Here is a 22883-nt window from a genome sequence, read left to right as displayed (position 1 = left end):
CAAGCTTTCTGCTAAGAAGTTTCTGAGGCTGTGGTCTTCCGAAAAGAAACAGGAGCTTGGTAGAAGTCCCCATATTTTCAAGCATCTTGTTTCCTGCTTCTGGGCAGCTTTGCTAACAGGTCAGTGCTGTGCTAGGCGGCCTCTGACTCAGAACCCTGGAAGCATCTTGCACTGTCTTTACCATCACCTTTCTCCCTAAGAGAACTGTTTGTTTGTTTGTTTTTGTTTTTTTCCAGCCGGTAGGCAAGTCCTACCTGTGAGGGCGTATTTGATTACTCCAAGCTCCTGGACACATACCCCTGGGTGATATTTGCTGATCGGGCCAAAGCTTCTCAGACAGCCCAGCAGTGTGGAACACATAACGCCAGGCCAGGAACCAGGACCACCATCTAGCTGACGGGAAGAGCCACAGGCAGGCCAGGTCTTGCTCCCACGTGCTCCTGGACGTCCCAAGGACTGTGTGTGTACTCAGGAGCTCCTGTGGTAGAGCACTGGCCATGCTGGGAGAGGAGACGCACGCCTCCCCTCTCTGCCCCAGCTGAGAGGGACTTGTCACAGGGCACAAGGTTAGCAGAGATTGAAGTATGACTCACATAGACTCAAAAATATACAGGCAGTTAAAACATTGACATATCCAAGTTCTCCTTGAAGTTCTGTATCTTTGCAGCAACTCTATGAATTGCAAGTTTCCAGAATCTGCCTTCCAACTGTATTCTGTCTTCATTCAAACTTTTGGACTAATTGATGAGACCCTTATTTCTTCTCTCTAAAACTCATCAGCAAGGGCCACTTCAGATGGCCACTCCAGCCCTTTGAGCTCTAGTCAGGACGTATAACTTAATTTAAATCAAAAGTTAAGAAAAAGGAAGTGCATAAACAAAGACACGGAATCTTTTCCTGATGATGGCAGAATTCCCTAGAGGTAGACGTTCATCCTGCTGCAGAGAAAGAAGGAGAGAACAAGAGAATAAGCTGGGGTTTCTAGGTAGGGTAGTAAGCTGACACTGTAAGTATTTTTACATAAAAATTTGCAAAAGCAACAAGTATTTCCTGAAGATCCACCCTGGGTGAGGCTTTTTGTGCTGACTTTAGAGATCACTGTGGGGGCAAGAATACATTTCTTACATATTTTATTCATGATTTTTGAAAACCATATAATTCAAATCCTGCAATTGAAAAGTCTCAGGAAAATCTGGGATTTTCTTTCTGAAATTTTCAGGGTTTTCTTTTACCTTTGCCAGAATATGGGGGCAGTACTGGGCTTCCCAGCGTGTCTGGCCCTTCCTGCTTGGTGGAGGCTCCAGGAGTGTGGAGGCCTGCAGGAGGGGGTCTGGGTGGCAGAGGGGGACCTCCCAACTCATTCTCCAGCATGGCCCCCTCCCCCCTTCAGGTGTGCCCCTCATTGTGCAACCCTGTGCTATGTGGTATGCTTTTTTTCACTGACAGTGAATAAAAGGTGTGACTGTGTTGAGGGTTCCTCCTATTCTCTAAGCTAGGATAGGTTCGGGGTGAGGGGAAAGAGGGGGAGCTCACACGATGGGGTACCTCAGCAACTCCTTGGGGCTGAGGTTCCTGTTCTAGCAAGGACTCTGGTTCCATGGAACAGAGACCCACTCGATGGTTCAAAGGAAGGGGTAAGCGATTGCAAGGGCCCTACAGATAGAAAATCAAAAATGAACTACAACTAACAGTGGGGCTTCTCTTTTCTCTGGGCCCCAGTGGCTCTCAGGCCCTTGGCAGTATTTGCATCTGTGCTCTTTTCCTTGGTTTCTCTTCAGACTTCCTTGGTTTGCCTGTATAGAGTGGCTCCATACCCACCTCTGTGTGAAGACTCACCAGTGACTGACAAGGCCCCTCTGTGTCTCCTAGTTCCAGTTCTTAAGCAAGAGAATCTGCTTGATTAAGTTTAGCCTTTGGGGGGGACCCCTTGGTCCAATCATCTATGGCCGGACCAGATGCTGATATTTGCGGTCTGTGGGCAGAGCAGTTCCCCCAGAAAGGAGCTAGTGGCAGTGGATAGTGGGGCTTAGTTTCTCCCTCTGTCCAGTGGAAGGCATCATAAAAGCCCAAATGTGTGCATAGAGGGCAGTGGGAGAAAGGCCACAAGCCCGGATTACAATGGTCCATGTGGTGCCTTGTGTACAAATTAGGAAAAGGCACCCCTTCTGAGTGGAAGTATCCCCCAAAGTATGCAGTCAGATCAGTGGATGCCACCTATGGGCTAATTAGAAAAATATATCCCTTCTTCTGAACAAATATAGCCTTGTCATGCCATGATGCACAGCTTGACAAGTGGAGTGTGCCCAGGATTTCAGGCCCCACCTGCCCTGCTGGTCAGAGGTTGTGTGGCACGTAACCTGTTATACCATCCACAGGAGCCCCAGCCCAGAGACCCCCAATATGATGGGGATGGGAGTTGGTGGTGCAATGTTTCCCTCAGAACATTCCCCAAAAGCCAGAGAGACACTGTTCCCGGCTGGGGTTGGGGTCCCAATAGCCGGTGGCAGCTGAAGCTGCCTGCTTCCTCCTGAGACGCTCAATTGCTTTTACAAGGGCTTTCTCAAGGACGCTAGGAGGGGGCCAGCTTCCTTGGCAGGAAGCAATTAGGACAGAGGAAGGAGGCTGACCTGGCCTCAGGGCAGCCATGAAACTAGTGAGGTGACTCAGAAGTCTGAGAACTTGGAGCTGCTATTCCCAGCTGAAGCCACACGGGGGATGGGGAGTCCTGTCTCCTGTCTGCCTTGGGGTACAGAGGTCTTGGGTTACCATTTCCTAAAAACTCCCCCTCAGGCTCTCATCATCTCTAGCGCACGTTAGTCCACCTCTAGACTTGCTTTCTGTGCCATCTAGCTGCTCCGAGAAAAACCAGAGTGATCTCCCTAAAGCACAAATCTGACCGTGACAACTCTTCAGTCTCCCCTCTGCCCTCAGTGTGATAAGCTCCTTAAAAGTCCCTCAAGGGCCTGCATGATGGGCCACCTGCTGACCTCAGAAGCCTGTTCTTGCCCCCTCCTGCACCCTGAATTTGAGCCACTCTGAATTGTCCCCATTTCCCTAAGGGATCTCTTAGGCTTCTGCACCTGCACACAAGCCATTGCCCCTCCCTGGGCCTCACATTCCCCTGTCTCAATGATCTCCTCCTCGGTGAAGCCCTCTCAAATCTCAAACAGTTGGCTCCTCATGTGTACACAGTCCATCATATTTATCATACAGTTTCCCATGAGATTCCCTGTCAACTGAGCCGGACACACGTATACGTCTCCAAGTAAAGCGGGCTGGATGAGTCAAGCCTTTGGGTTCCAAGTGAACAAAACCCAATTCAAACAAGCTCGAAGCAAAAAGGGAGGCTTATTGGCTCATGTAATTGGGAAGTTCAGACTTTGCTGGATCCAGAGGCTCCACCTTGCACCCTCCATCCCTCCTGGCTTCTGCTTCTCTCTCTATGTGACCTCATTGTCCTCTTCAGAAGCGCTGAAGATCTCTCACCTGTCAAAGGGAAAGATGGGTTCCCAGCTCACATTGCCCCAAATTAATAGCCCCAGAGAAGAAAGAAGCAAATTTCCCAGCATCCCTATGTAAGAGTATGGAGAGTGGCCCTGCTGGAGTCATGTTCTCATCCTCGGCTCAATCACCGTGTCTAGGGAGATAGGGTTCTACAGTTGGTCAGGTCTAGGTCACATGTCTACTCCTGTGACCAGAAAAGCAGGGCCAGTGCTAGAAGAAGAGGGTGGGAGAGGTTGCTAACCAAACAAAACCAATAGCCACCAACTTTTTTTTGTTGAAGCAATATGGAGAATCTCGTGGAAATTTAGAGATGGGCACAATAGCCAGGATCTTAACAGAAACTTGGAAAACTATCAGGACCAGAGGTAGCGCCCTCTCAGGGCAGCCTGGTTTCTCTTTCTTGGGGTCTCTGCTGCCCTCTGCACGTCTTTTCCCATCTTTATCTGCTGATTGGTTCATTCTTGTCACAGAGTTTCTATCCCCTCTTGGTTTCATGCCGAACATAACTGCAGCTGCTAAGGCTCATCCAGGTCTGTTGGGAGCCAACTGTATTTCACAGCACTCTCAGCTTCTATTCCTGTGGTTGACTATCCCTCCTGTTTCCCAATTCCAAATTCCTGAGAAAGAGGAATCTGATTAGCCCAGATCATCTTTTCAATCCAGGCCACACAGGTGAAAGGTCACTGGACAGCATGGGGATGGTTCACGTTTGCATCAGGTACTCACTCTCATCCATACAACCACTCTATATGTTCTTCCTAAGTGATCTTCTCCTGCTCCACGAGGAACTCAAGAAAAACTGACCCTTTCCTAGAGTTTCATTATTTATTGCTATATAATAAGCCACCGCAAAACTTAGTGCTCAAAACAACAATGTATTATTTTTCACGTTTCTGTGGGTTGGCTAGGCTCATCTAGGAGGTTTTACTGCTTCATGTGCTGTTAGCTGCGGTCACTCACCCAGTGGCATAGCACTGGAGCTGAGCTGGGGCTGGAACAGCCAAGATGGCCTCACTCATGTGTCTGGCAATTGGTGCTGATGGTCATCTGGGAAACCACTGTTTTCCACTGGCTTCTTATCCTCCAGGGCCTCTCTGTCTCACCATGTGGCCTTTCCCACAGGACAGTCCAGACTTCTGTACATTGTAGCTGGTTCCCAAGAGGGCAAAACTGGAATCTGCAAGTCCTCGTAAGCTTGGAGACCATATAGCATCACTTCTATAGCATTCTACTAGTCAAAGCAAGACACTGAGTTAACGCAAATTCAGCTCCACCTCTGGATGGGAGAAGTGTCAAAGTCACATTGCCAAAGAGCAGGCGTGATGGGAGAGAGTTTGGGGTCGTCTATGGAAACAATCTACCAAGCCCAGAGAAGGGCAAGTCTAAACATATTTCCCCAACCCTAAAACTTTTGTTATTATCCCCAGCTTCCTCCCACACAAGGTTTGGTTAGTTCTTCCCAGGACATGAAGGAGTCTGAGAAGGTCCCTCCATTCTGTACATCTTCCCATGGGGACGCTCTCCAGGCTAAGCCCGTATGTTCTCCTGCTGCTCCCACCCACCTGTGCACACTTCTAGGCTCACACAGAGATGCCCCTTGCCTGCTTCCTAGATTGTGCCTTGGGATGGGTGGCATTAGTGTCTGCACTCCGGGCTCTCCACCAAGGGGTACAATGCCCTTAAACTCCAGGATGGTGGTGCAAGGCTTTGATTCCGAGGCTCTACCCTCCTTTCCTACCCTCCTACCCAGCCACTTTATGGCCTGTAACGAACCACCCTAAGCGTGGCAGGTGGGACCTGGGAGTGAGCGCCCCCTGCTGGCCATCGAGGGCCCAGCAAGAACTGAGGTTCAGAGTCCCGGGGAGTCTCCCAGTTCTGGGTCCTGGTCCCAGGGGAAAGAGGGGAATCTGGTCTCGCCACGGACTTCAAGGTCCCTTCCGTCTTGGTGGGGAAGAGCTGCCGGGCTGGGCCCACCACTGTGCGCCCGGGTAGGAGCGGGCTTCTCCTCATGGACGGAGCTGTCCATCCACTACCCCCTCCGCCTCCACGGGATGGACTAGCACTTGAGGAGAGTCCTGACATCGGAGGGGAAAGAGGAGGTTAGCTTGGGGGCGCGGGACGGCTAGCTTTTCACTTTCTACTTTGGGATTCACCATCCCGGTAAAAAAAAAAAAAAGTTGTCAGGCCTTCCCTCTCTCCTGAAGCGCCTGCAAAGAACACCATCCCGGCTAACGAACACCATGAATCCGCAGCAGCCCGCAAGCTCCGCTTCAGGCTCCCTCTACCTGAGACGGGAGAGGACAACACCCACCCCACCCCTTTCATTTCGGGCGTGGGGCGGTCTGGGAAGGAGATCTCAGCTGTCCCGCGATACGCACACAACAGCTACACACCCGCAACCGAGAGGGCGAGTTTGGCACCCCCGCCCCCCACCCCTCCCTCCCGCGAGCTAGCCAGCCTACACTCCCGCCGCTGCCCGCCCCCTTCTCACAGCCGGGACGCGCCTCCCTCCAGCAGCCCAGCCCGGAGAGCTCCGCGTCTCCGCCGCCACCCGCTCTGGACAGGCTGGGTCACAGCCGAAGCATGGAGTCCGGGAAGCCCCCTGAGCCCCGCGAACCCGGGCCTGGGGCAGAGACCGCCGCGGTCCCGCGTTGGGCGGAAGCCAAGACTTTCCACGACAACCTCGCGCCCAAGAAGAAACCCAAATCGGTAAACACAGGATGTGGGTATGGAGGGAGGGCAGGGGAAAGGTCACCAGGGGAGCGGTCATAAGCCCCCTGAAGAGGGACCTGTGGCGCCCTTTCGGGAGGGGTCGCAGCCCCTCAGCACCAGAATGCGCCGGGCGGTTGGAGCGGGCTCGTGTTTATTTTGGGAGCTCTGCTCCGGTGTTTTTTCTGGGACTCGGGTTCTACGCCAGGATCCCCCTCCCCCACGCTGCCATCAAGGCCCAGCTCGGGGCCGGAGGCTCAGCCCCTCCCGGAGCGGGCTGCCTGGTGCGTGCCCGCAGCACTTGTTGGCAAAGCCGGTCAGGGACGCCTGCAGAGGCGCCCTGGGCTCCGGTAACCGGACTCTGGAAACCGGGCCCCTTGCCGTGTCCTCTGGTTTCTGCCTTCTGGGTACCGGGCTCCGGACGCAAGCCTCTGCGTTTGGGGTCTGGCTCAGGGCCCTACGTCCTGGGCTCACTACGCTGTGCTCTCCGTGTCCTAAGGGTGCGTTTTGGACTCTGCGCCCCTGGTTTCGGGCTCCCAATGCGGGGCTCTGTGCCCCAGCTCTGGGTTCTGCTCCCTTAGCAGTGGGCATCAACATCTCCGCTATGCCTGTGTGGTTTCAGGACTCCCAGACTCACACAGAGGAGAGAGGTCCTCTCCCCCATCCGACAAGTTCCTGATGCCCTGGTTGGCGCCCCCAGGCCTTGTTCACTCCCGCTTACCAGATATCAGAGCTTGGGGAGGAGACTGAGAATAGACGCTGGCTCAGAGCATCCTCCAAAGAGCTACTGCCTGACCTTAAAGTGTCCCGCTACTTCCCTCTAAGAGCCTTTCCCCAGGAGGCCCACCTGTCACAGTCATCTCCTGAAGTACGGCCAGGCCCCTTCGGCAGTGGGGACTGCAAGATGAGTTAGGCTGAGTCCCTGCCTCAGGAGCTCACACTGCACTGAGGGAGCCCCTGCACAAGGTGAGTGCTGAGGTGAAAGACCCTACAAGAGCAAGGGGAGCAGAGGGAGGGAGTGACTAAGTTAGGCTTTGTAGAGAGAGGTGATATTTGAGCTGATCTTAAAACCTGAGTAGGCGGAGTTTCCCAGGTGAGGAGGGAAACAGGATGGGCAAAAGGTATGGAGATGGCAACTGAGTGAAAGAATGCAGGATCTTTGGGAGAAGAGTTGGAGGGCTGCCAGAGACCCGCGGAGGAGCTTGAGTGCCAGGTTAAGGAGCCTGGATCTTATTCAGTGAGGAGTTTTAAAACTAGGTTCCATAGAGACCCGTGTTTCAGGGGGTCTGCACACATGTGAATCCAATTTATTTTCTTTCTTATTCAAAGTATGTTTTAAACAATTAAAAATGTGAAATAAAACTCAACTCACTGGAATGTGTTATGTGTACGTTTTAGCACCTGAGAGACCACCAACATATTAATTTATACTGCAGGTTGATTAAAACCTCAGAATAAAGCTTTTCCTGTGATCTGTTTAATAAAAGAGTATCTTGAGGTTGCTGACAATTATTGCTGAGTCTCTTGAGGCTTGCAGTTTAAAACGAAACAAAACAAAAAACCTTTTACCATTTGCAACCACATATTGGTATGAATCAGGATTTTTTCAATACAGTGCAAAAACCAACAAGCACAGAAACAAATTGACTAGATGATGAAGCTTAAGTCTGCACTGGCATCCTAACCCCAGTTTCACATTTGTCCTTACCCCAAACAACTGTGTTCTTTTTATTGGTTGATGGGATAATAAATACTTTATGTACATGTCATGCATTTGAATTTGCAAAATACATTTATGTCAATAACATATGGTAATATTCGGTTTACCTATTGGGGTCTCCCCCAAGAGTTCATTTCAATAAAAGGTCAGCCTACTTTTTTAAAAAGTATGAAAACAATTATGGAGCTATTGCAGGATTTTTCAGCAAGAGATTAACTTGATCCCATTTTCATTTTACAAAGATCACCCTGGGCAGTGTGGTGGATGGATTGGAGAGGGTGCGTCTGTCAGCAGGCAGGGTCTGAGGAGGAAGCTGGATTAATGTCATGGGGAGGGTGGTGAGTGGGGCTCACCAATCCATTTCCTCCCCAAGCACCAAGGAAACAGGGAACTCAGGCCAAGTTGTTACTCATGACTTCTCTGTCAGCCCCTGACCCTCACAGTTCGGGGAGGAAAGGAGCCCACTGGTTTCCTGGCCCCTATTCCTTCCTGCAGTAGTCCCTCCTCCCACAGGCTATTTGGGGGCTTTAGGCCTTATGGGCCCTGTGGGGACAGAGTCCCAGAAAGCAGTTTTCAGGCTCTTGGCCTCACGTAGAAAGGTCCTGGCTTAATTATTAGATGGCCATCCACTGTGGCTGGGTAGCCATCAGCTGTTCCCGGTTAGCCATTAGCCACTAATATAACTGCCGTGGCTAAGCTAGCAAGTACGGATTGCAGCTAGCAAGTGGGGGTTGGTTGGTTGGCAGAGAAGTGGACGGTAGATTGCGCATCATGTAGATCCTGCTTCCTGTGTCTCCAACCCAGCCGCCAGCGAGAAATAGTGGTATGACTCCCCTATCTATGGCTCCATTGGTGTTTCTTTTTGGCCTCACGATATCCTGCGTTCTTGTGTGGGGAGCAGGAGCTGAGTCCCTGCATGACAGGTCCCATCATGGCCTGGCCTGGGCTTATGCTCCTTTCCAGGGGCCTGAGTGAAATATTAAGCTCTGAAGGCCCATAGGAGGCCCTTACCTCACGGGGTCAGAGGACTTCCTCAGTATAGATCTCTCTGTCCCACTCTTCTCCAGCAGCCCTTCTCCCTCCCAGTCCTTCTAGAAATAGTTTTTGGCCATGTTCCTATCTTGGGTCCAACAAGCAGAAGCATATCAGCCAAAATGAGAGCTCTTGAGACAGGCTGGGTGGGGCTGGGCTGTCCTCCATCATCCCCTCATCGCTATCCCCCAAGCCGGAATAACCAGCCTGCCTCTCCACACACACCCCAATGGAAGGCACAGAGAGCTGGAGGCCAGTGTTTCCAGGCTGAGTCCTTGGTTTAGGGTAAGGGTCTCTCTGACCCAATTCCCAGTCTGGAATCTGGACTTCTTTCTGATTTCTGGAGGAACGATCCCCAGGTCACCTGACAACGCATGACAGGGTGGCCTCCCTCTGCAGCTACGTCCAGCAGAGACTCTAAGTGCTCAATTCTCCCCCCTCTGGCCAGCCCCTTTCACCTGTTCCTTAGCTCCTCCTGGAGGATGGACAGGTTGCTCATCTCTTCCAGCTGGGATCCTTATTTCCATAGCAGCTTATATCCTCTAGGCCCTTAGACTTTACTTGTACAGTGTAAGAACAGGCTGAGCGGGGAGGCAGGGTCCTGCCCTTAGGACCTCCATTCTGAGGGGAAAGAGAGCCCTGCCCTTAGAAACCTTGGTCTGAAGGTGCCATGCCCCTCACCATTTCTCCCAAATCCAGAAAGGAAGAGCTGCATGAGGAGAGTGTCCCAGAGAAGTGGCTCAAGTAGCGAGGGTTGGGGCCTTCTGGGAGCTATTGAGGATAGGCATATGAGGGGGGCTGCTGTGTGGACAGAGGCCAGGATGTAGGCCAAAGACTTGGGATCTTATCCTGGCTCTGCCTTGGCTTTGCTGTGTGACCTAGAGTAATATTCTGCCCCTCTCTGGGCCAATTTCCCCATCTGTAAAAGAAGGAAGTGGAGACTCCTGGAGCCAAGGCAGCTGGCATAGTTTTCTTGCAATGGCCCAAGGTGGGATGGGATGAGGTCTGAGCAAGTCAGCCAGAGGGGACCCAGAACATGGTTGCCTGGCAGGGACTGTGGGATAGAAAGCGAGGAGTGAGACCTTGGCTGGCTGCCTGGGCTGGAGTGACAGGCTTGGGAACCTGCCTGAAGGGGCTGGGAGGACATCCCACTCTCTGTCCTTGAAGGGATGATGGGCCCGTGCCCTGGGGCAGTAAGCCCAGGGGGCGGAGTAAGCTCAGCCCCTGTCCTGAAGGCCAACAGGCTTCCTGGGTTTATGAGAGTGGGTCTCCCTTTTCTCCCAAGCCCTTCCTTACCATTTCTGGCTATCCTTCTATTACCCCTTTTCTTTGGGTCTTTTAACTTTACCTTCTTTTCTTGAAGGCTCCCAGGCACTGAGGCAGTTGGGAGGTAGGCAGCCCAAGGACACACAGACACACAGGGGTGGTCAGCAACTGGGAGAGGCACCTGTCCTGCCACTGCCTGGCACTGACCCTGCTGGCCACATACAGCAGCTTGATTGGAGTAAAAGTCAAAAGCAAACTGAGGTTCACCTCACGAACTTGTGGAACTCTTTGGTCTTCCACTCCTACTTTAAGGTTCTAAAGCCTCACTAGTCACTAGCCATTTGTAGCTACTTAATTTTAAATTGATTAAAATTAAACACAATTAAAAATTCAGTTCCTCAGTTCCCACTAGCACATTTCAAGTTGCTCCATCGCCACACGTAGCCATGCAGACCTCACTGCACGTTTCTATTATCACAGAAAGATAGCGCTGTCCTAAAGGATGACACAGATCCCTGCCTTGGGGACAGATCATAAGCTCCTTGGGGGCAGGGATCACAGTTGTCTTGTTCCCTGCCATGTACCCAGCCCAGTGCCTGTCACATGGGCATCACTCAATGTTGTCAACTGATTGGAAGCCAGCTTGACTCCAGAGGGAAGCAGCAGGGCCGTGCAAGGCCCGCAGGGCTATCAAGAGCAGGCCGGAGTGTGAGGTCCATTGGAGTCTTGCCTTCAACTTGAGCCCCTGTGTCCTCATCTGTGTAGTGGGAATCGTGGTCCCAGGACTGCTCAGGTCATAGAGATGTAGTGGGACTCTGGGTGTCTGTAAGTCCCTTGGGCACCCACATCTGCCCTCCCCTGGGATTTTCAGCTGCCTCCCCTGTGATGGCATGCCCTTGTCTCTATTCCACTGGAGGTGGTGAAGGAGTTCTAAGGACCTCTTGGGTCCCAGAGAGAAGGCCCTCTGCAATCTGGCACCTTACCTGTATACTCACCCTCCCCCCATGCCCTGGGCGCTGCTCACCTGTGTGAAAGCACTGTGTATGTGCATACCTCTTCCTGCCTTCCTTCGCCCTACTCCTCCTTCAAGGCTCCGCTCAAATGCCTCCTCTCCCCTGACAACTTCCTCTGAACCCCTGTTATCAAAACTTGACTTTCACCTGTATTCTATCGCTAATTTCAGTCCCTTTTACATCTCTGTTTACCTGTCTTTCTCCCCTACCAGCCTGTGAGCTCTGAGGGCAGCAGCCAAGTCTCTACTAGGACCACCCCCCAGGCAGAACCCAGCTGTCTGGCACAAAGAACCAACAAATATTTGCTAAATTTGCATCAACCAAAAAAATATTTTCTGAGTACCTACTATATATTAATAATCTGAACAAATTAGGGCACTGCACTGAAGTTTTCTAGTTCATGTTAAATTCTTCGTGGCAAATACTGTTTCTTGTTGAAATACATTACTTAAAAGTTTGGAGGCATTAAAAATTTGCGGAGCACCTACTATGAGCTAGGTGCAGTTCTGAGCACTAGAGACACAATAAATGAACAAGATAGTCATAGTTCCTGCTCCCTCAGAACTTAAGCATGATTCCTGCCTGCTTCCTCTCTAGAACTCTGCCTAGAAATAGAAATGATTAAGTAAGCAATTAGAATTTAGTGTTAAATTTTACTAAAAAGGAAATAGGAAAATAGGAAAGGAGAGTTAGCAAACCCATGACTAGGGGTGAGGGAAGGCTTCCTAGAGGTGACATGTAGTTTGGAAGAAGTTAGCTGGATGGAGAGTCAGGGAAATAATAGGTCAGGCAGAGGCAACATCATGTGCAAAGGCTCAGAGAAAGACAGAAGGTATGCTGGGATGTGAGAAATGTCAGATTGAGCAAAGTGAGGTCTGGGAGGTGAGAGTAGAGAGATAGGTAGGGGGCTTGTGAAGAGTTTTCTACTCTATACTCAAGGCTATCGACTAGAGCCTGAGGAGTGGGCACCACACAAAGGGAGGGGGACATGACCAGATCTGAACTTGAGAAAAATCCCCTGACAGCAATATGGCTGACAGATTGGAGGAGATGAGAGATGGTAATAGATTGGACTGTGGTAGGGAAGAGAGAGAGAAGTGGATGGATGCTAGTGGAGCTGACAGGTTTTGATAATTTGTTGCTGGGGAAAGGAAGCTGAGGAAGAGGGAAGACTTGAGGCTGACTTCTGGGCTTCTGGTTTAGGGGATGACTGCTTGGTGCCCGAGCAGTGAGCTGAGCGAGGGGGAAAGAGACCAGGGTTAGGAGTGGAGAGAGCGGCAGGAATTTATCCTTGGGCGTGTTTAGTTTTAGTCTCTGTTAGTCAACTGGGACAGTTAGATATATGAGTCTGGAGCTCAGGAGAAAATTGTGGGCTGGAGATAAACTTTCTTACATAATTGTCATGTGTCTAGGCACCATGTCTTCCTAAGGACATGTAGCTTTCATCTGGTAATGGAAACCATCTGGAGAGCATCCTGAGCGTCAGTCATACTCTGGCTACATACACTGCATTCAGTTTTCTGTTGTGTCCAGACGACTGGCTAGATTGCAAACTCCGGGAGGGCATGTTCTTTTTATCCTGCTGAGCTCCTCATCTCTGTCAGTCCCCAGCGGGGTCCTGCACTGAGGGGGTCCTGACGTAGCTCTGCCCCTGCCTGAGGCTGAGCCTCCTGAGGGCAGAGGCTGGCCTGGGTCTTCTCCCTGCCCCACTACTCAGAGGGGCCAGCACAGGACACTCACGTCAGGGGAGTGTGAGTGACGGCCCTTCTCCTGCCCCTCCACAGCCCAAGCCTCAGAACGCAGTCACCATTGCTGTGTCCTCGCGAGCCTTGTTCCGCATGGACGAGGAGCAGCGGATCTACGCGGAGCAGGGTGTGGAGGAGTACGTGCGATACCAGCTAGAACACGAGAACGAGCCATTTAGCCCGGGGCCGGCCTTCCCCTTCGTGAAGGTGAGGGGCCGTCCCACCACTAGCCACACAGGGCCTTTGTGGGGGGTTAGACAAAAGCACTCATGGGTGTCTGAGGAGGGGAAAGGGATCCGCGGGGCTGATGCCACCCGGCGGGAGCAGGGCTTGTCTAGGGGACCAAGCCATGGTGGGAAGGAGAGCCTGCCCCATCCTCTCAACTAATGCAGCCCCACGCCACGGAACCAGCTTGGTGAAGGGCTCAGGGGCTGGATTTCAGCCCCCGCTCACCCTTGCAGTGAGGCAGCCCTGAGCAATAATCAACCTGCACAATGGCAGAGATTAGGAGGGACCGTCCATGCCCGCTGATCACCCCAAGCCTGGCCCCTGACCTCCCCTCTCCTCCCATTGGATCCCAGCACCCAACTCCAGATACAAAGCTCTGGGGGTCTGAGTTGGAGGGCCCCCTTTCCCATCCAGGCTCTGGAGGCTGTGAACAGGCAGCTGCGGGAGCTGTACCCCGACAGTGAAGACCTCTTCGACATCGTCCTGGTCACCAACAACCACGCTCAAGTGGGCGTCCGTCTCATTAACAGCATCAACCACTATGGTGAGCATGAGAGGTGTGGCCATGGGACAGCCCCCCAGACCCCGGGGACAGGGCCACACCTCTGCAGGGTAAGGGCATACCAACCGGAGCCCCAAACCCAGTGGTGTGCTGGGAAACTGGCTCTTAAACAAAACACACACAAAGAAACTGACAAAAAAACCCTGAATGTAGCATTGCTGTTTTCAGGGTATAAACATTCCCACTGTGGCTGGTTTCGAGCTACCAACAGTTGAACGATCTAACTGGCCCCCCCAAAATCCCTGAATGTTTAACATCCGGCTCTAACAAGCTGGTACAAGCCAGCTCCAACGCACCACTGCACAGGCCCCACTCCCCACATGACCAGGCAGGGCATTTGCTGCCTCTGTACTTCAGTTTCTCTGTTTGCAACAGGCCCACAAGGCTGCTGGGAGAAGCAGATGCAATTGTCAGAGTAAAGGGGCTTTGTGGCTTAATTCAACTTCTTGATGGAAAGTAATAGACTCTCCAGAGCTAGCGCAAGTTGAAGAGAATAATCTCTTATTAGGTTACAGGGGTGCCTCTTAGCACCACAGGACCGGAAGTAAAAGTGGGCTTACAAAGGCCCGACTCCAAGAATCCAACCTCTCCTGGGCTGTTTTTCTCTCTGTCACGTGAGCCCTTATTTCTGCTTCTCTCACCATGTCTGTTCTTCTTTTTCTACTTCTCCTTCTTCTCCTCCTTTTCCTCCTCTTCCTCCTCCTCCTCTTCCTCCTCGTCGTCCTCCTCCTCCTCCTTCTCTTCCCCCATCTCTTTCTCTCTCCTCAAACTAGGTTTCTCTGCTTTTCCTCAACATGGCCAAAATTTATAAGTTTACGAGTATTTGTTTTAAGCAACCAAGAGAGTCCAGTTGGCATTTTAAAATCTGATTTCAAATTGCGGGGAGTAGAGTGATATCCAAAATATTTAACCACCTGTGATGTAGACACCGAGCAATTAGACAGACAGCACCTATAGTACTGGAGCAGGTAGTGAAGGACCCCTGCTGCGCCAGGCACTGGGTTGTCCTGCATGAGGGGCTGGGTAATGATGGGCTAACTCAATGGGCTCAGAGCAGCAGCCGTTTACCAACCAGCAAATATTTCACAACCTGTGCAGACATGGGTACTAGGTGACTATCAGCCCAGGCTGGGAAAACATCTGAGTGTCTGCCCCAATCCAATCAGCTCTGTCCAGGAGGGTCACTCATGGCTGGGACCCACCTTTTGTAGTACTTTTGTAGTATTGTGATTGCCTGACAAGAGGATGTTACTGTGAGCCAGGCAACTGTTCCAGAGATGTGATCATCCTCATTTCATGGATGAAGGGTGGAGGGGCTTAGAGAGGGGGAACCCTGGCCTAAAATCACTCAGAGAATCACTCTGCTACCCCACCACCACTTAGAACCAAGATGACATCCATTGGACACGGAGGGACCACTCTGAGGCCCTGAGGGTTGACCCAGGCATCACCTGGGTGTTCTCTACCTCCTCCCCAGACCTGTTCATCGAGAGGTTCTGCATGACAGGTGGGAATAGCCCCATCTGCTACCTCAAGGCCTATCACACTAACCTCTACTTGTCAGCTGATGCGGAAAAAGTTCAGGAAGCCATTGATGAAGGTGAGTCAACCTGGGGAGGGAGAATATGGGGAGTCTGGAGAAGAGGTCCTAGAGGTGGGAGGCCTGGTCCTAAAGCTCTGAGCAGGTGCTAGGGGTTGCCATGGTAACTGGAAGGGGAGTACTGTCCTTAATTCCTATGACCTGTCCTGTAAACTTGGAAAATAGGGCCCCACCTATTCCGCTTATTGCCCATCTATTCCCCTCTCTCACCCCCTGCCCTCCCCAGGAGTAAGGATGCTTTCATTCATCAGCATCACCCAGCCTTCTGTTTCCATGGAAACCCTCCTTACAGCCCAGAAAGTTACTCCCTTCTAGGAATCCTCCAGGTCAGTAGGAGTTCTGATTTCCTGTGTGACCATGGGCAGTCTCTGCCCCTCTCTGGGCCAGTGGGGAGGGAGATTAGTATCTAGTTTAGCCTGAGCAGTGAGTGGGGTTTGGGAAATGGCCAGCATTCCAGCAGCTGAGCTGGCCAGTGCTGAGGTGAGGTTAGGAGCCCCAGCTGCAAGTAATGACGAAGAGAATTTTCCTCCATGTGTCTCCTTCAAGGCACAGTTTGGGGTGGTAGCCATAGCCTTGGTCCTCTGACAGAGTGTATATTCCTATTGCACGTGGAAGAAAACAGGCCGACAAGGGAAGAAGGCTGGCCCCACTGCCTGAGAGCGCGCCTCAGGCTGAGCGCTACTGCCAGGTTTCTTTATCTACCAACAATATATTCTCTTTTCTCTTCATCTTTCATGCTGTCTCCTGCCTAGAAGCCTGGCCTCTCTTCCTCCTGATATCTCACTCCTCTCAGTTGCTTGGGGCTCCAAGAGGCTTTCTTTTACCAGGAACCAGAAACCATTTCGCTACACAGATGTCATACCCTCTGGTTAGGGCCTTGACACTGGCCTGCATGTGTGCCTCTATACGTCTGCAATTTGAGCTCAGGCTAGAGATGGGGGTGGGGGGTCAGGAGGGAGGCCCTGCCCAGGGTGGGGGTGGTTCTGGCTCATCTTGGCTCTAGCATTGGCAGAGCTGAGGAGGTGCCTGGCCTAATGCCCAGGACCTAGTCCTGCTTATAGCACCTCAGGCTAGTGAAATGCTGTGGGGTTGGCACTGCTCACTCCTCCCAGAGCTCTGCTTAAGCCCGGCCCCTCTGGTCCCAGATTCTCAAAAAGTAGAGCTGAAGTGGCCTTTGGAGAGGTGAAGAACAGGGAATGGACTAAGCCAGCGGCCCAGGTCTCCAGCCTCCTAGCACTGGCTCTCTGTTGTCCAGAGTAGCTCTAGCCTGGAGCCTGGGTTCCCAACCGGTATCCTTGACCCTCAGGAGAAGCCCAGGGTTGCAGAGAGTCTGTGTACAGTCAAATGTCATCAGTGCTACTTCCCATGGCCACCACATTGCCTCAAGGAGCCATGAACAGCCAGGCTGCCCTGAGTAGGACATACCTGGGTGCTGTTGTGGCAGCAGACTGAGGGTAACTGCACCCTCCACCGCAGACTGCAGCCTGGGATCTCAGCCCCAGAAAGAGCTGAAATATCCTTAAAGTTACCTTGGCTCAGAGCAGGTGAGGCGCATGCCGGAATCAACAGCAAGAGAGGAAGGCCAAGCCAGGGTTGGGGTTCCTTCCCAGCCCCACCGTAGGTCTGTATCAGGGGCCTGTGAGGAACTCCTGGAAGGACAGCAATGGCCCGAGGGACACTTCCTTCCCTCCAGGATTGACATTCTGCTGGTCCGTATCAGCATGACCTTACTAGGTCATTCCTCCATACTGATTGATAAATAGTTCCTGTCCTGAGTCCTTAAGTGCCTCCCTGTTCCCTGGGACCCCCACAAACCTGCCCACAAAGCAGCCACTAAAGGGAAACTCTGGCTTAGGCCAGAGCCCTCAGAGCCCCACTCAGAGCAAAAGCCACCATCCATTCTTACTGGCCAGTTTTTAAATATTCTGAATACGAGCCTTTGTTAGCCTTGCCCCAAATCCTGGGTGAGGCAGGTGGGACAAGGATAACCTGACATAGCCCTCTCCTGGCTCCAGGCAACTGAGGCGGGAGTCAGGGGGCCCCTATTGCCAGAATAAAGACACAACACTTGCCTCCTTCTTCCCAGGGATCGCAGCCGCCACCGTCTTCAGTCCCAGCAGGGACGTGGCCGTATCCCAGAGTCAGCTGCGTGTGGCTTTCGATGGGGATGCCGTGCTTTTCTCAGATGAGTCAGAGCGCATCGTCAAGGCGCATGGGCTGGACAGATTCTTCGAGCATGAGAAGGCCCACGAGAACAAACCCTTGGCCCAGGTGCTCCACATACTCCCCAGAACCCCTGAGTGGAGAAGGTGGCTCCCCAGAACCTGCCCTTGACTGGAATCTTCAGCCTAGAACCACACCCTGAGCTTGGCCAGAATCCAGCCAGCTCCCTTCACCAACCCTCCAGCCCTCATCCCTCTCACCTGAGCCCTGGCCCCCCTCAGTGAGCTTCTACCCCTTCAGTGAGCCCCTGTCCTCACTGCAGCCGCATCCTCCCTTTGTAGCCCCCGTCTTCTCTCTAAGTTCTCATCTCTCTCCGAAGCCCCCAACTCCCTTTCTGACGTCTCCGTCCCTTCTCTAAAGTCCCCACCCCACTCTGAAGGCCTCACCCTCTTTCTCTCTGAAGCCACCATCCTCTTTAGAACCTTCATCTCCTCTCTGAGATTCCCTCAGTCCACTGAGTAGACTTCCCTCCCCTGAAGAAACCCCATTTCCCTCCCTGGAGGAAAGGAAAAACTGGAATGGTGCCCCTCATTGGGGCAGCAAGATCCAGCTGGGTTTGGGGTCTGGAGCAGCCCCTCTGCTTTGGGCCATACCAGCCCTTCCCACCTCCTGCCATCCATCCCTTCTCCAGCGGGCTCAGGGACCCTTACTCATCGTCAAACAGCTGGAAGCCTGCTTTGCTGAGAGCGGAATATGCCCTAGAGCAAGGGGGGGGGGAAGTTCCCTGGGGTTGGAGCTGTTAGGATTCTCCAGCCTTCCTTGGAGCTCCTATTTGTGCTTATAACAAAAATCTGGGTGCTCAATCATCTCAGCCCCCCTTCCCAAGAACTCAGCAGGGTTCAGTTGTGGCCCCTGAATATTCATTTTACTTCCATTCTTGTTAATTCCCTCTGAAATCCTTGGGAATCAGGGCAGGACAGTTTTCCCACTAAGTGGTAGGCAGAGCCCAGGAGACCACTGCTTGCTCCAGTCACTCAGCAGGTGAGGGGTCTCCAAGACTGGAAGCCCACCTTTCCTGATTTCCGGCTGATGTAGCAGTTTTCTTCATCATCATTTGTTTCTTTACTCATGTGTCCTGATTAACCTTCATTGTTCTGGGCACTGTTGAGAGTAAATCTTTTCCCTGACCCTAGGGAGCTGGAGCATGAGACCCTGAGACAGTCACACCCTGGTCTATTTGTCCCAGTTGTTTGAAGTGGGAATCCATTCTGTCTGGAAGTTGCCCATGCCATAGTTACTAAATACTTTTAATATCATCCCTGCTGGTGAACACAGAAGGCTACACTTACAGAGCTGCAGGACAGACACCCATGTACGTGAGGGACACATGGGTGGACCTGCATAGTAGCAGCTACCCTGGTACTATGCTGACACAGACATCCCAATCATAACAGTGTGGACACCCAGACTGACAGGTACCTACAGTCCCATTGAGCAGGGACTGAGAGATAGCAGAACTGAGAGATTTGGGGATCCTGAGAAGATTTTCTACCCCAAGACACGAGTGCTTTAGGGAGGAGCCCAGCTGGAGAGGGAGCAAATGTTTAGGAGAGGGGTGAACTCACAGTGTTCCCTTACCTTCTCATAGGGCCCTTTGAAGGGCTTTCTGGAGGCGCTGGGTAGGCTGCAGAAGAAGTTCTATTCCAAGGGCCTGCGTCTGGAGTGCCCAATCCGCACCTACTTGGTGACAGCACGCAGTGCAGCCAGTTCTGGGGCCCGGGCTCTCAAGACACTGCGCAGCTGGGGCCTGGAGACGGATGAGGCCCTGTTCCTTGCGGGAGCACCCAAGGGCCCCCTCCTCGAGAAGATCCGCCCACACATCTTCTTTGATGACCAGATGTTCCATGTGGCTGGGGCTCAGGAGATGGGCACAGTGGCCGCCCATGTGCCTTACGGGGTGGCCCAGACACCCCGGCGGACGGTACCTATGAAGTAGGCCCCAGCTGCTCAGTAGCTGCGCTACCAGCTTCACTGACCCACAGTGCTCCAGGCACAGCTCTCTGTCATACTTTGACACGTCGTCCAGTGGACCCTTCTCGTTCCTCACCACTCTGCCCTGCTGCATGTCTGCCCTCAGCCCTATGAGTGAGGTACTTGGAGGCAATTGTGCAGACTGGGCAGCGTACTTATCAGCCTCCTTCTGGGCCAACACTGTGCCATGGTCCTGGCTAGGAAAGGAAGACTGTGCAGAATGGCTGGGTCAGAGGAGCCAGGATGCCTCAAAGGGGGTTTGGGGTGAAAACGAGCTCAGTGTGGTGCAAAGAACGCTGCTTTGAGAGAGAAGGGATCTGATCTCTAAGCTCTGGCTTGGCATTAACTGCATGACTTTGAGTATGTCCCTCCCCTTCACAAGCCTCGGTTTCCAGTTTCCCCATCTTTTATGTGGTTTTCTAACTCCTTTAGCTAAAGAAGTTTGGTTTATAAGATCGCCCTCCTTGGAGGAAGCATTCTATGCCGGGGCTGCTGATCCATATGGCACCGTGGTGCAGATTACAGAAGGACACTGTCTCTAGAATGAACTATGAAAAGAAGACCCTTCCTCTGGGCAGATCCAGACCACACTGGGGTACACAGCTTGCTTAGCAGGATATAAGTAGAATTTCAGCCCCTTCTGACTCCTCAGCCCACAGAGGCCTTTGTCAAAGGGGCAAAATGCACAGTTGTCCACAGCAATCCTACCTATAATCTTACAAGTTTGGAAACCACTGGACAAGATGACCCATCTGCTTCCTGTGACTCTGACCTGAGTCCTTAGGGGTCAGCTGCCAACTAGGGTGGTCTGTGAAAGGAATGAGGGACTTAATGTAATCTGCACCTAAACTCCGGTCCAGCCAGCAGGGGGCACTGAAGGCCCCTCCTGGGAAGGAGCTTCAGTGGCGGCCTGCGCAGTGCTTCCTTTGCTTTTGCTTTTAGCCAAATTTCAGTTGTCCCTGCCTGCCAACCCCCTCACCTCAACCTTCACTCCCTCCATTATTGTATTCTGCTGTGTCACCAAGCAGCTCTGCCAGTGGGGAAAGAGGCGGAGCATCAGGGTTTACTGTTGTTGGCCCATGGAAGAAAGCTCAGTGGCTGAAGTGGGAGGTTGTCCAGACTGAGCCCGAGGGAAGGCCGCCTGGGGTGACATGGGAAATGTGAGGACTGAGGAGGTCTGATCTGAGGCAGTGACCAGTTAGAGAAGAAGGAGCTGAAATGTGCACTAGAAGATTCTCCAGCTACAGGATCGAGAGTGGAGATAATGAGTTCTCCATCCTGGGATGCTATGCAAGGGACACCCTCTGAGGTACACCTGTGAATCCTCCACCCTGCAGGAACCCCTGCAGCCCTTTTGTCACCACTTCCAGGGTAGAACTCTCACTACTTGATGAGTCAGCTTCCTCCTTTGCTGACCAGCCTGGCTCTCCGGAGGGATGGTGGAGCACTGATGGCTGGTCCCTCAGGAAGACCTAGAGGGCTGAGCAGATATCTGTATGGGGGGCTTGGCTCCCAGGGAGCATCCTCGCTGTGAGCAAGTAATTTGTGAAGAAAACCAAAGGTGTCATCGGAGGGGACAGGAGTCTGGAGGTGTGTGCAGGGGAGCTAGAACGCTTGTGGGGTCAGGAAAAGGGGAGCAAGGGCCATTCAGGGCCTGACCTTTGGCCTTTTGAGGACTCAGCCCAGGGTCTGAATGGGCACAGGTGCTGTGCAGTGTAGGGCAGGGCCGTAGTTGCAGAAAGATCATTCAGGAAGGAGAAAAAGTGAGAAAACAGAGGTGGTTCTCGAAATGAGCAATAGTTGGGGCCAGAATTGAAGTGCTGGGCTGGGCTTTCACTATCCATGTTGCAGGCCACTTAGAGGCTGGTCCTGGGGAGGGGACAAGGCTGTGCTGAGTGCCCGGGGCAGACGCCCAGCACCAGCACCGACTGCCTTATCAGGGGAAGGGCGGGTGATGAAGATATGTTTATAGAAGGTCATTTCATCCTCAGCCAGGATCTTTCTGGACCACAGAGGAGTCCTCAGGGCAGAAGGCCTGGTTTTGAGCTCCAAGCCCAGCTAGAGATACTGTGAGATCTAAGAACAGCCTTGAGGAAAGGAAGTGAGGAAGAGAGTTCAACCGAAGTCATCTTTGATCTTGGCTGAACGACAGAAACGCCTTTTGTCCTCCATCCCCTTGGATGAGCCTGCAGGGCTCCCAGAGCCAGCTGGTGGCCCACAGAATGGCGTGACCAGGGTGGACACAAGCATTGTGAAGGCTGCACCAGATGTCGCCTAATTAAGATAAACCCCAGGGATTCTGGGAACCAAGAGGCCCTGTTCCCAGGGCCTAGTGATAAACACCACTGATTCTCCTAGGTCTGTGAGGAAGGAGAAAAATATGATGCTGGCAGCAGAAAGATAAGGTGCAGTTAAAGCCTGGATTTCACTGGAGCCACTGTTAATAGACAGAGACAGCCCTGGGCAATGAGAGACAGTAGGGTCCAAATTCTATTATTGAAACCATAAATGGGCATCTCAGGCCTAGAAAAAAGCTTTCAGAGGCTGAAATAAAAGGCCAGAAGTCCTGAGGGCATGTTTAGGCAGCAGCCAGACACACCAGATTGTTTCAAGGAGTGAGGAGGAGCATTTGCCAGGCAAATTAAAAAGCCAGGTGAACACCAGAGCCCCAGGCCCAACTTGTTCTGCAGCAATGGGGCAGAGGGACCATAGTTCCTGACATGCTGGACCCCCGTAGCCAAAACTATTGCACCCCAACAAGTCCTGCAGAACACGTCCCAGGAAATGCTTTCCAATAAAGTCCCCCATTCAATGGAAACTGCCACTTAACTGCCACTTAGCATAAAAACAGAAGTCCTGTTATTATGCACTGAGACTGCTAAGATCATAGCAAAACAGCCCCCTCCCCTTCCTGAGAGCCCAAGCAGAATGGTGGGGATGCAGCAGAAAATGCCCGAAGAGATCAAAACCAGCAAGAAGTTCATATCCAAGATGGTTCCAGCATTATAATGATATTCAACTGGTATGTACCAGTACAGCCAAACTGGTGCTTCAAATATGGAAATATCTCCATAGCAATTGGTGAATAGCTCTGGCCTGAGTCCCTCAGTGCCCCTCAATGACCTCAGTTGCCCTGGCCCCTCTATTGTGACTGCTGCATCTTCCCACGATCCAGGAAAAGGGTCTTCTAGGAGGCTGCACCAGTGTGATGGCCAGTGTCCCCTCTGCTGGTGCCCATGCTGGTTTAGAGAGGTAAAGCAACTTGACCAGTCCCATAGCTAGTAAGTGGCAGCACGGGGAATCAAGCTCA

At 52.3% G+C, this 22883-nt stretch overlaps 1 protein-coding gene across 2 annotated transcripts; it reads left to right on the top strand.

Annotated features, from left to right (window-relative positions):
• Positions 1–4385: 4385 nt before the first annotated feature.
• NT5C1A (5'-nucleotidase, cytosolic IA) lies at positions 4386–22395 on the top strand. Of its 2 annotated transcripts, XM_033115278.1 has the most exons (6): positions 4387–6213; positions 13029–13196; positions 13632–13761; positions 15257–15379; positions 17466–17650; positions 19191–22395. In XM_033115278.1, the coding sequence occupies exons 1-6, from the start codon at positions 6088–6090 to the stop codon at positions 19536–19538; spliced, it is 1080 nt and encodes a 359-aa protein (XP_032971169.1). In that variant the 5' UTR covers positions 4387–6087; the 3' UTR covers positions 19539–22395. The 2 variants fall into 2 exon arrangements, with proteins under 2 accessions (XP_032971170.1, XP_032971169.1); XM_033115279.1 differs by lacking the exon at positions 15257–15379 and having other exon boundaries at positions 4386–6213.
• The last annotated feature ends 488 nt before the right edge of the window (positions 22396–22883 follow it).

This window comes from Rhinolophus ferrumequinum, chromosome 9, assembly GCF_004115265.2.
Source record: "Rhinolophus ferrumequinum isolate MPI-CBG mRhiFer1 chromosome 9, mRhiFer1_v1.p, whole genome shotgun sequence".
Lineage (NCBI taxonomy): Eukaryota > Metazoa > Chordata > Mammalia > Chiroptera > Rhinolophidae > Rhinolophus > Rhinolophus ferrumequinum.
Note: the sequence above shows the minus strand (reverse complement) of the source record. Positions and strands in the feature narration are given on the sequence as shown.

Excerpts from the sequence above, each read along its gene's own strand:
- NT5C1A (XM_033115278.1), top strand. The coding sequence starts at position 6,088 with ATGGAGTCCGGGAAGCCCCCTGAGCCCCGCGAACCCGGGCCTGGGGCA. Across the intron at positions 13,197-13,631 it reads CGGCCTTCCCCTTCGTGAAG|GCTCTGGAGGCTGTGAACAG; the intron begins GTGAGGGGCCGT and ends TTTCCCATCCAG. Across the intron at positions 15,380-17,465 it reads TCAGGAAGCCATTGATGAAG|GGATCGCAGCCGCCACCGTC; the intron begins GTGAGTCAACCT and ends CCTTCTTCCCAG.